The sequence below is a fragment of the Panthera onca genome, chromosome X (assembly GCF_046562875.1).
Source record: "Panthera onca isolate mPanOnc1 chromosome X, mPanOnc1 haplotype 2, whole genome shotgun sequence".
Lineage (NCBI taxonomy): Eukaryota > Metazoa > Chordata > Mammalia > Carnivora > Felidae > Panthera > Panthera onca.
The window spans coordinates 59,818,533-59,832,221 of NC_138357.1; the positions used below are offsets into that span (position 1 = coordinate 59,818,533).

The 13,689-nt window shown below is 35.3% G+C and overlaps 1 protein-coding gene across 1 annotated transcript in view; it reads left to right on the forward strand.

Annotated features, from left to right (window-relative positions):
• HDX (highly divergent homeobox) overlaps window positions 1-13,689 on the forward strand; it is a 173,457-nt gene that overhangs the window by 137,250 nt on the left and 22,518 nt on the right. The window contains exons 7-8 of the mRNA XM_081794323.1: window positions 7,136-7,212; window positions 10,763-10,846. Coding sequence (XP_081650449.1) covers window positions 7,136-7,212; window positions 10,763-10,846 — 161 coding nt within the window. The remainder of the gene's footprint in view (window positions 1-7,135; window positions 7,213-10,762; window positions 10,847-13,689) is intronic.

Genomic DNA, 13,689 nt, shown 5'->3' on the forward strand with positions numbered 1-13,689 from the left:
TTGTTCTTAACACAAAAAGAGGGACACAAGAAAACTTTTGAAGGTGATAGATATGTTTATTACCTGGATTGTGGTGATGGTAACATGAGTACTGATATGTTCAAACTCACCAAATTGTTTATATTTATTATGTGCATTTTATGTATACCAATTACACCTTAATAGGGCAGAAATATTAAAATAAAGCTTTAGAAACAATGAGAACCCATTGAATTGGGTGCTTAAGGGCTTCTTTCAAAAGTAATGTGTGTTGCGAGGGGTAGGCAAACAGATTGCATTATGTTGAGTAATGAAAGGGATATTAAAGCTCTTGGTATTGCCAGGGCCATGTATTTTAATACTAAGTCTTTGAAAAGATGTGTGAATATTCAACTGCTCTCTCTCTCTCTCTCACTCTCCCCTCCCCTTCTCTGTCTCTCTGTGTCTTTACCAACATGTGGTGTTGGCTTTGATGAAGATGATACAGGATTTAGTGTACAGAAAACTGTGAAGCAAGAAAAAGGAGAAGATGTTGCATCTTTTCCAAGTCCCTTATTTATAATCTAGTTGGTCCATTAAACCAAAAATGGACCAACTTCTATTAGTCTGCTACCAAAGACTATTAGTCTTTACTAAATTGTATGTGCCTGGTAATACTTGAATATTTTCAGTGATTTAGGAATAGATATTTATTTCTTTTAATACATGAAATTTATTGTCAAATTGGTTTCCATACAACACCCAGTGCTCATCCCAAAAGGTGCCCTTCTCAATACCCATCACCCACCCCCCCTCCCTCCCACCCCCCATCAACCCTCAGTTTGTTCTCAGTTTTTAAGAGTCTCTTATGCTTTGGCTCTCTCCCACTCTAACCTCTTCTGTTTTTTCTTCCCCTCCCCCATGGGTAGAGAATGATGACTGGCAGCTATTTGAAAGATAATGGGGATTTGTGTGTTTCTATGGGTGGGTGGGAGAGCTATGAGGAAATATTCTTTTTTTAATGTTTATTTTTGAGAGAGAGACAGAAAGAGAGACAGAGAGAGAGAGAGAGAGAGAGAGAAAATGCAAATGGGGGAGGGGCAGAGAGAGAAGGAAACAGTATCCTAAGCTGCTTCTGTGCTGCCAGCAGAGAGCCCAATGCCAGGCTCAAACTCAGGAACCATGAGATAATGACCTGAGCCTAAATCGAATGCTTAACCAACTCTGCCAACCAGGCACCCAGGAAATATTCTGATAAAAGCAAATTACTTAAGCCCCTGAAAGGGAGTTTCAATCCACTACTTCCACTTCCCCACCTAAAAGGGAAATTTTTTAAAAATAAGTAGTTAATAGGGGAAAAATGATTTAATTTTAAGGTTGCTAATGGACCACTGCTCCTACACTGGCATCCTTTGCCATTTAATAGTGCGTTCTCTAGACAGGTTACATAGTAATTAAGGCCTAATGAGAAAGAGGAGAGAGAATTAATGCATGAATCAAAAAACACTTGATGGGAAGTGATATTACCTAGAGTCCCTTCAGTGGCTTACTTTTTACAGCTGCATAGTAACCTTTTCATTCTCATCAGAAATTGGAGCAGAAAAGCAGAAAATAGTCTTAAAATACTAACAGAGCCTTTTTGCTCACTATTTCCAATGAGTTCTGTCTTATTCTCTTCCTCATTTTGCTGATGGAGAATACTAATCTGACTGATTTAACTGTGTGATCCTTTTGTGATGATTAAGTGAATTGTATCATCTGGCCTAGACTAATATATCTTTAAGATATGCTAACCATATTCTCTTTCAGTTATGAAAATATAGTTAAAAGTCTGTTTACTTTGACATTTCCATTGATTACATCTGAGAGATATAGAGACAGAATAATCAGAGTAATTACCCATTCTATTTCAAAAATCTAACAATTTGAAATTCAGAGCCCTTTATAATATGGCTGTTACTTCAAGCGGGTTAGAGTCTTCCAAATGTCTAAGAAAAAGAAAAATGTCTTTAAAGCAGGGCTTATATTTTACATGTTAAAAATCAATTAAAAATTATGTTAAATTTTCCTAGAAAACACTCTACAAGCTAAAAGAAGCATTACATTTTTCAAGCACACTAAAAGGCAGGTTTAGCCAAAATCACCAAAAAGTGCTTGCTGACCTTTTAGCAGTTTCAGTTCCATTTTTTTTTCTTTTCTGAGAGAATAGGTATTCCCCTGATATAGAGCTTTTGACTTACCTCTAGCTTCCACCTTTTATCTCCCACCCTCACCTCTCCCATTTTTTTTTCTTTCCCTGTGTGGAAGTGAAGAGAAAAGAGATGTGGTAAAGCTACCTGGCAAACTCTAGAAAAAGTAATAGATGACTCAGCTCCTTAAAGTTCTGTGTCTACTGAAATATATGTATGGTTGAGCAATTTTAAAGATTTTTACTATCCTGAGAATCAAATTGTTTAAAGTATGACAAAGGTTAACATCTATAATGTTAAATTTTATAACAAATCTTCTTAGCTATATCTATTATACGTGTATGCATATAAAATATAGTTCTGCATAATTACACAGTGTGAGTATATCCCTAATATATAGAATGCCCTCTAGAATTTTCACTGATTAATAACTTTGCTTATTTGTTTATTTTCCAATTTGCAGAGCTGCTTTTGTTGAGAAATAAGCAGACACATCAACTGTATTTAGCTTTCAAACTTTCAGTAATGTAGAAACTATCTGTAAAAAAGAAAACATGCCTTAATTAGCTGCATCACTTCATACCTTTTTATTTTAGAAATCCTCCAAATAGTTTTTATTTACATCTTATAAAATAATCAAACCTTGTATGAATATGTTGCCAGTAAAGCAAAGCTGTGTATAAAGTTATGAGCAATTAAGAACGGAAATATAAGGCAAGCCTATAGGGAATGATACCAATAATGATCTTACTGATGATTGCTGTAACTTCTATTCTGACAGCATTAGTACTAATATCAGCTCTGCAGCTAAACCTGATGACAACTCCCCCACTTCATTTCATTTAGTGGCTAATAACATATGACATGAAATATCTAAGTAATGAATAAAGTCTCCTCCATATAAGCATCATTATTTTACTAAACAATTAAATTGAGGGGCACATGGGTGGCTCAGTCTGTTAAGCATCTGCCTTTTTTTAGTTTATTATTTATTTATTTTCAGAAAGAGAGAGAGTGGGAGAGCAAGCACACATAAGTGGGGGAGGGACAGAGAGAGAGAGAGAGAGAGAGAGAATCCCAAGCAGGCTCCACAATGTCAGCACAGAGCCTGATGTGGGGCTTAAACTCATGAACCATGAAATCATAACCTCAAGCATCCAACTAGTGGTTTTGCTTCAGGTCATAATCTCACAGTTCATGGGATTAAGCCCTGCATTGGGCTCCACACTGATAGCAGTGTGCTTGGAATTCTCTCTCTCTCTCTCTCTCTGCCTCTCCCTTGCTCATGCTCTCTCTCTAAAAATAAATAAATAAACTTAAAAAAACTAAATTTAATTTTTGGTGTTCAATAGATGCAGAAAAAGCATTTGACAAAATACACCATCCATTCATGATAAAAACAATCAACAAAGTAGATGTAAAGGAAACATACTTCAACATAATAAATGCCATATATGAAAAGGACACAACTAACATCATCCTCAGTGGGGAACTACTGAGATCTTTTCCTCTATGGTCAGGAAAAAGACAGGATGTCCACTCTCAACATTGTAATTTAACACACAATACTGGAAGTCTTAGCCACAGCAATCAGAAAACAAAAAGAAATAAAAGGAATCCAAGTTGTCAAGGAAGAAGTCAAACTTTCACCATTTGCAAATGACATGATACTCTCTATAGAAAACCCAAAAGGCCCCATTAAAAAACTGCTAGAACTGATACACAAATTTGGTAAAGTTGCAGTACACAAAATCAGCATACAAAAATTTGTTGCATTTCTATACACCAATAAAGAAGCAGCAAAAGAGAAATCAAGGAATTAATCCCATTTGCAATTGTACCAAAACCCATAATATACCTAGGAATAAACCTAACCAAAAAGGTAAAAGATCTTTACTCTGAAAACTATAAAACATGGAAGAAAGAAATTGAAGATGACACAAGCAAATGGAAAATCATCACATGCTCATGGATTGGAAGAACAAATATTATTAAAATGCCTATACTACCCAAAGCAATCTACACATTTAAAGCAATCACAACAAATGGTGTTGGTAAACTGGAAAGCTACATGCAAAAGAAACTCAATCACTTTCTTACACCATACACAAAAGTAATTTCAAACTGGATTAAAGACCTACATGTAAGACCCAAAACCATAAAAATCCTAGAAGTTAACACAGGCAGTAACTTCTTTGACATTGGTTGTAGCAACTTCTTTTTAGATATGTCTCCTGAGGCAAAGGAAACAAAAGCAAAAATAAACTATTGGGACTTCATCATAATAAAAAGCTTCTTCACAGTGAAGGAAACAACAAAACTAAAAGATGACCTATGGAATGGCAGAAGATATTTGCAAATGACATATCCAATAAAGGGTTAGTATCCAATATATAAAGAACTTATCAAACTCAATATCCCCAAATGAATGATCCAATTAATAAATGGTCAGAAGGCATGAATAGACATTTTTCCAAAGAAGACATACAGATGGCCAAGAGACACATGAAAAGATGCTCAGCATCACTCATCATCAGGGAAATTCAGATCAAAACTACAATGAAATATCACCTCACACCTGTCAGAATGGCTGAAATCAAAAACACAAGAAACAAGTGCTAGGGAGGATGTAAAGAAAAATGAACCCTCATCCACCATAGGTGGCAATGCAAACTGTGGAAAACCGTATGGAGGTTTCTCAAAAAATTAAAAATGGAACTAACCTACAGCCAATAATGGCACTACTAGGTATTTACCCAAAGAATACAAAAACACTAATTTGATAGGATATATGCACCCTTATGATTATTGTAGCACTAATTTACAATAGCTAAACTATGGAAGTAGCCCAAGGGCTATATATATATAATATTATAATATTATATATAATATTATATATAATAGTAAATATTAAATATTTATTTAATATTATTAATATTTAAATATTAAATATTTAAATATTAAAATGTATATAATATATAATATTTTATATATATATAATTATTGAGCCATAAAATAGAGTGAAATCTTGCCATTTGCAATGACATGGATGGAGGTAGAGATTATCATGCTAAGTGAAATAAGTCAGGGAAAGACAAATGCCATCTGATCAATCATATGTGGAATTTATGAAACAAACAAATGAACAAAGGGAGAATGAGGCAAACTAAGTAACTACAGAGAACAAACTAATGGTTACCAGTAGGGAGGTGGGTAGGGGACGGGTGAAATAGGTGATGGGGATTAAGGAGTACACCTGTGGTGGTAAGCACTGAGTGTTGTATAGAAGTGTTGAATTACTATATTGTACACCTGAAAGTAATATTACACTGTATGTTTACTGACTGGAACTTAAATAAAAATTTGAAAATAACTAATTAAAGACATGAATTTATGGTGGAATTTGCATTAAAATTCTGGTAAAATTTTTCTGTATATCTTAAACTCTAGTGATGTATGTACTCATAGGAGTTCCCCAATTAGCCATGTTTTTTTTTCTGTTTATCCTCCATGCTCAGACAGGGCACTCCTATACATCTTTCCATGGGAAGGAATGGATCTGGAAAAATTCTAGGAGGACTGATAAATATTTTTGTTCTGTTTTCTATGGTGAAATAAAGCATCAGTTCCCAAAAAGCTGAGAGCTTCCACTAGTGTTTAAATAATCTGCATGCCATGACTGTGCAAAAAGAAAATGGAGAAATATTACTGTCTTGTTTTACTAAGGAGTAGAGGTGGGGATCATCTAAGACAGGACAATATTTTGTAGACACCTATGCTGTGAACCAGCCACTTTCCCTAGCTCAGCACAGAAGACTTTTTAATAGACTTATTTTTCTGAATTTATTTCTCTTTGTTTATTTTTTCACATTTTTAGAATATTGATTTTTTATCATAAGAGGGGTACATGTTTATTATAGAAAATTTAAAAAATACAATGAAAAATTAGAATAGTCCTACCTTTCAGTAATAACTATTCCTAAAATAGGAGTGTATGGGTATTTTTGCCAGTGTTTTCTTTGCATATATGCAGGTGTGTGTGTGTGTGTGTGTGTTCATGTCACATGCCTTTTCACAAAATTAGAAATGTTCTGTATTTATAGTTTTATATCATGTATTCAAAAATTATCATCTTTCTCTTATTATAAGTAATACAAATTCATTGTAAAAATATTTAAATATGATTAAACAAATTGAAATAAGAATTATCAAAATAAGTAAAGGGCGCCTGGGTCAGTTAAGCGTCCAACTTTGGCTCAGGTCATGATCTCATGGGTCATGGGTTCAAGCCCCACATTGTGCTCTGTGCTGACAACTCAGAGCCCAGAGCCTGCTTCAGATTCTGTGTCTCCCTCTTTCTCTGCTCCTCCTCAGCTTGTGCTCTATCTCTCTCCCTCTCCCTCAAAAATAAAGAAACATTAAAAAAATAAGTAAAACTAAACAAAATGAAGAAAAATAGAAGTTTCCTGTAATTCCATCCAGAAATAACAATGTCAGTGTTTTGGTATTAAATAACATCATTCTTTTTGTTTGTTTTTTTTTCTCTATGAAAAGGTACACTTCTTTTACTTTTACAAAATTAAGATCACACTGTACCTACATAGTAGGTTTTGTCACCTTCATTTATTTACTTTCCAATTTTTTGTGAATATTTTCTTTATTATCAATTCTTCTTCTTCTTCATTTTTATAGTATTTATTGTAGGAAGAGGTCCTAAATGATTTATTGAGTCCTTCATTGTTAAGCATATAGGTTATTTCCATTTATTTTTCAATTATAAACAACACAGTAGTGGCCATCTATCCACACTTGTTTCCTAGAATGCATTGTTAGAGGTACAGTTGCTCATCACAGCATATATGATGTGAATATATCATTTGTGCCTTTTTAAAATAAGAAAAAAATATTTAAGTGATCTTGAGAAAGGTATTCTCAATAAAATTTTGAGGAATGAAAATGAAACCGTGGCCTTTTTTTCTTTTCTATAGAAGAGTCCAATGAAGTTCCAAATGAGGCAAGGGTTCATAAGGAGGAGGACCACCATGCAGTATCCGCAGATAATGTGGTATGTACATTTTGAAATTCTTTCCTCATGATGGATTCTTTCCCACATGATGGATTTCAAGGATACGTTTCCCTTTGGTAATGATATTGGTGTTAGCAGAATAAAATCTTGCTCCACTTCACAAGCCAAAACAGAGCTGTCACCAATGAATTTATATATCTTCGAGGGTTTAAGAAATGAAACTTAAAGCACTGTCATTTGTGTCTCAAATTTTTTGATTGAAGAGATTTGTGGGGTGCCTGGGTGGCTCGGTTAAGCATCCAACTTTGACTCAGGTCATGATCTCACAGTTTGTGAGTTCAAGCCCCACTTTGGGCTCTGTGCTGATGGTTCGGAGCCTGGAGCCTGCTTCAGATTCTGTGTCTCCCTCTCTCTCTGAATTTCCCACACTCGTGATCTGTCTCTCCTTCAAAAATAAATAAACATTAATTTTTTTTAAAAAAAGAAGAGATTTGCACATATAAAAATCTGATGCTTACTACACATAGACATTTTATACATGTTACTTTAACACATTCAGCAAAAAGCAGATTTCTTCTCATTTAACAGGTGGAAGAAATAAAATTGAGGTTAGCCTGAAACCATGAAGGAAGCCCTTGTTAGTTCTGGGTCTTGTATCCAAGGATTCCTGATTCAGAGTTGTCTGTTCAGACCATACCTATCTCTACTATGTTTGGAAACTTACCTTCTTTCTAGTTGTATTAGACTCTTTTAGTCTTCTTAAAAATTGCTTTAATGAGAGAAGGACGATATTAAAAGACTGGGTAACAGGCAGAGACTGTATGCAGATTAAACTGGGCTTTGTGAAAATGTAAACATTATTGATACATAGAAATGGTCTCCAAACAGCTGTTTTAGCAACATCTGTTTATATTTTGACTCCATCAAGTAATACAGAAACCAAGATAATATTAAAGTCAAAGCCAAAAGCAAATGCCATTTTGCTTTTGCTTGATTGAAATCTTTAAAAAAAAAATGGTCCCTATAATGGATTTTTGTGTTACAAAATGGGTGTGGCTTCATGATTTACCCAGGCTTCCATTGCAAAAAATATTTATGACACTCTGATTCTTCTATATCTCCTTAATAAAAGTTGACACATAAAATACAATTTTGCTCTTTTTTGTTAAATTCAACAATATATAACAGTGTTTTCCACGTGCAGAATATAGTTTAGGATTACATTTTATTGATCTGAGTCCTGATTTAAGTTGATGTTTGACCCTACTAACACAACTCAATAGACTATAGGAAAGCAAGCTTTGATTTTGATGCAAAGCCATGTTTTCTTTAGATAGCTAGTAATAATTATTTTCCACAATATTAATCTTGTTAACATACATTCCATGAAGTAATAATATCCTCTGCTCTATATTTGAGTTGTACTGTACAAGCTATATACACTTATTTACAAATTAAAACCTTTTGCCCTAAACACATGTTCATTTTTAGTCTGAATTTCTCTGCATTGGATCTCCCCTCAGCAGACATTTGGAAATAATAAATGAAGTAATAGCATGGGATGACCGAAGTCACTTAGGGACCTAATTTTTGAAAAACAATTGATTTTTAGAGATAAATTTTGACAAAGCACAAAGACATATAAGACTTATTTATATGCACATATCTATCCAGTGATTCTTGGTGCCTTCTTCCCTGGATTACTTATCTTCTTTCCCTCCAAACCAATACAAATACAGAATCTAAAAAAAAATTTGGAAAGTGTCAAATCAGGTCTGATGAAAACTGATATGATTAAACACCAAGTTTATAATTATTTTAATTAAAAACAAAATAGATTCATCTCTAATCAGCAGTAGAAAGCAGTTTTCATTGCAGCTGTCCTCCTGACTAGTAGGTCACAAACCCTGCTATGGTTACATATCCTTATAGACAAAGTATTAAGGATGGTCATTCAGGGTATGTTCTGCACTTTTTAAAAATTGTTATTCAAATTCCAATTAGTTAACACACACTGAAATATTAGTTTCAGGTGTACAATATAGTGAATCAACACTTCCATACAACACCTGGTGCTTAAAAATTTAGAGCTGATCTTGTCTTTTGGTTTTGATTTAAAAAAATGATGTTCCATGATTAGAGAACTTTCCTTGCTCTCATGGTTGGAGCTTATTGGTCATTCCTCACATCAGCAGTTAGCTGTTCACTCTTTTGAATAGATAATTAATTAGTACCTACTATGTGCAAAGTACTGGACAGACTATGTTGCACCTTAATTCTAAAGATAATGGAAGTTTAACATCTCTCTCTCCCTCTCTCTCTCTCCTTACTGTCCAGTGAAGGAAGAAAACTGCCAGGTTATTTTTATTATCACATCATAATTGTCTAGCTAATGGAGTGCATTTAATAAATGAATTTTTTAGGGGTGCCTGGGTGGCTCAGTTGGTTGAGCGTCCGACTTCGGCTCAGGTCATGATCTCACCACTTGTGAGTTTGAGCGCTGCATTGGGCTCTGTGCTGACAGCTCAGAGCCTGGAGCTTGCTTCAGATTCTGTGTCCCACTCTCTCTCTGCCCATCCCTCGCTCATGCTCTCTCTCTCTCAAGAATAAATAAAACATTAAAAATTTTTAATAAAAAAATAAATAAATGAATTTTTTAAAACTGTATTTGACTTTGGAATGCATGTCACATGTTGATATTTTACATTAGAAGTTAGTTGTGAAGAAGTACATGGTAATTAAAAAAGAAAAAAGCCCTTGCAACAAAGTAGGTATGGTTAGCATTAAATAGACTACTCTTATGGGAAGTGAGCTTCCTGTCACTGTAGGGCTCTGTTTAAGCAGAATTCAAGTGCTTATTTTTTTTTCCTTTTATATTGTGAAAAGTTTAAAGTTTCTTTTTAAGCTTCTTATTTGAGAGAGAGAGAGTGCAAGTGTGAAGGGGTAGGGAAGGGCAGAGAGAGAGGGAGAGAGAGAATTCCAAGCAGGCTCTGGACTGCCAGTATAGAGCCTTAGGCAGGGTTTGATCTCATGAACTGGTGAGACCATGACCTGAGCTAAAATTGAGTTGGACACTTAACCCACTGAGCGACCCAGGGGCCCTGAGGTTTTGCTATTTTAAATAGTATTACAATAATTTTCTATTTACTTAAAAAAAATTAATGTTTATTTTTGGGGGAGAGAGAGGCAGAGCGTGAGTGGGGAAGGAGCAGAGAGACAAGGGTATAGAATCCAAAGCAGGCTCCAGGGTCTAAGCTTTCAACACAGAGGAGGTCGCGGGGCTTGAACCCACCAACCTTGAGATCATGACCTGAGCCAAAGTCAGACACTTAACCAACTGAGCCACCCAGGCATCCCCATAATTTTCTATTTACTAAGCAGTCATCAATTAAAGGTAGAGGAAGGTGGCTCAAACACACACTGGTTATAACACTGAAGAGCCAGTCAGTTATCAGTTTATTGTGGATAATCTAGACTAGATGATCTCATCATAAAAAGTAAACACTGAATGTATATGTTCTATACATTGTTGAGTGTAGTGATGATAATCAGATATATATTTATTGAAACTTCTCTACTTCTGTTACAGAAAATAGAAATTATTGATGATGAAGAAAGTGACATGATAAGTAATTGTGAAGTTGAACAAGTGAATTCTCTCTTGGATTATAAGGTGAAAGTAATTTCAAATTCTTAATTCATTAAGAGAAGGTACTAATTGAAGCAGACTTTTACAGTACTTATGTACTAGTTTATTTCACTTTTACTTTCATTTGATAAGTTAAACTGGGGCTCCACATTGACTTTCTCAGGCACTTAGATATCAGTCAAGATGTTGGCCATTTTAATGCTGGCTAATGCTAGCATGCTAATGCTTTAATGCTGGTTCTGGTTTTAAGCAAAGAGCTTGCTGAGTGGGAGTAGGTTTTGATAGTGTATACCAAGGTGAGGCTGTGCACAGTGTTGGTTAATTTATGTTGGTTAATTTATGACAGTGGATTAAAAGGTAATGTTTATTTTTAAATGGTGGCAGAGGGGAGATTTTTTTCCAGTGGCATTTGCTAATTTTATCTTGGAATTCAACTTTTGAAGACCATTTCTAGGAAAACTGTTTGAGAAGTTTAAAAACAATTCGCAGAACAAATACCAAATGAATATAAATAGAGATGACATTTTCTTAAAACCACTTGTACCTAAACTGAAAGGCTTATGTTGTGAGTATTCCATACATAATTTTATTTTATTAAATTTTGACATGAGATATCTGTCTATATGTCAATATGTTTTCTGCATAGATACATAATTGTTACCCCTTTGCTAATCAATACTGTATCTTACTAGGTAACTTTGTGGCTATCCAAATTTTGGCCAATCTTTCTATCCATATACAAAAGTTCTTTTCTTGAAATATCATAAGTGACAAAGCAGAGATTAATCATCCTAAGCTGTTAATAGAAAAAAGAAACACTTAATCAGAAAAGAATACTTTTCATTTTCTCAGAGTCTTTTCGGTTTTACTATAATTGAAATTATGTAATTCAACAGATTATTTCCTAAATATTTATAACATGTCAGACTTTATAATATTTAACATTATAAACATAGGAGACAATTATCTTTTGAAATTTGTTTGTTAAGTGGTCAAAGTGCACACTATAATCCAGTATTTAAGCTGTATTTCCAACTAATAAAATTATAAAATTGTATTTCTGAACTACATGAGATCATTCTTATCTTTCCTCCATAGTCATAAAGTATTTATAAATGCCCAGTTAGGTTTAAAGAGCTCTGTACCATGTGGCACAAGGTATGAAAATTACAGAGAAGAGGACCGGATTGCATGGTGGCTAAGTAATCTCCACTTAGTACTCTCAAACAGGTCAAATGGAGTTGGACTCAAAACAAAGGATACTCTCCAGAACCTTTCCCTTCTAGAGTGCCACTTGAGAAGGTTTTGAGCTAAAACAAGGGTAGGGCAGAATGTTCTACCCAGAAATGCTAATTACAGTTTTATTGCACTCTATAGGACATTTAATGATTCAAAGTTTTCCATTGCGGTAAATGCTGTGGGAATAGGAGTCCTTAACTATCTTGTTAAGAATGTCTTTGACAACACATTACTATCCTAGATAAATGTCTTTCCTTTAACTCTAAAAAATTAGCACCTATATAGAAAATATATCTTCCCATAATCATTTTTTTAAGGTTTATTTTTGAGAGAGAGAGAGAGAGAGAGAGAGAGGGAGAGAGAGAGGAAGAGTGCTAGTGGGGGAGGGCAGAGAAAGAGGGAGACACAGAATCTGAAGCAGGCTCCAGGCTCTGAGCTGTCAGCACAGAGCCTGCTGCAGGGCTCAAACTCACAAACCATGCAATCATGACCTGAGTTGACGTCGGACGTTTAACCAACTGAGCCACCTAGGTGCCCCTTTTCATAACCATTATTGAAAACACTTCACTTCGGGGCGCCTGGGTGGCGCAGTCGGTTAAGCGTCCGACTTCAGCCAGGTCACGATCTCGCGGTCCGTGAGTTCGGGCCCCTCGTCGGGCTCTGGGCTGATGGCTCAGAGCCTGGAGCCTGTTTCCGATTCTGTGTCTCCCTCTCTCTGCCCCTCCCCCGTTCATGCTCTGTCTGTCTCTCTCTGTCCCAAAAATAAATAAAAAACGTTGAAAAAAAAATTAAAAAAAAAAAAAAAAAGAAAACACTTCACTTCATTTGTGATTTCTTACCTTACTTCAAAAGCAAGGGTAAATTAGGAAAGGAAAGAAGATGGAAGACTAGAAGAATCCTGAGCTCACCTCTTCCCACAGAAATACCTAGGCAATACTATACATCTATTCAATTGTTACTAAACACTACCAGAAGAGATGTTGCACAGCTAGTCTTAGAAAGCCACATATAAAGGGTAAGAGAGGCAGAGATACAGTTGGGAACCAACTCCGTGTGTGAGTAAATACAAACAAGAGGGACATCACAATCATGGAGAAGTGACTCAGACTCCTCAAAGGGCACTGCTGGCACTGGGGACACTACAGGGAAGAAAAGTCCCCATAATGTTTGGCTTTGGAAACCAGCAGGCATTAACTCTGGGAACTTTAAAAATAAGTAAGCTTAATGCCATGAAAGCTGAAAGTTGATAGGAAACTGAGTACTTAACCTTAAAGAGACAGCATACTAAATAAATGGGCCCAAGACACAGCACAGAAAACAGCAGTTTGAAAAGTGCCTGAAGTATACATGAAAGACATTTATTGTTTAATCTTAGAACATGTACTGGAAGGAAAGGGATCTGCATATTTCTTCAAGAATGAAAGTTCAATAATGTCAAAAATTTCTTGGCTTTTCCCAGAGTAAAGAGCCAGAGGCCTAGAAGAGCCATTTCTAACACTCTCCATCTTCCTTGCCAGCAACAACTGCTTCACCAAGTAATTCCTCTGAGGACCAACCACACCCAAAACACTTGCCATGATAGGCACAGCTTCCAAAGCTGTTCCTGACCAACTACACCTGGTTGACAG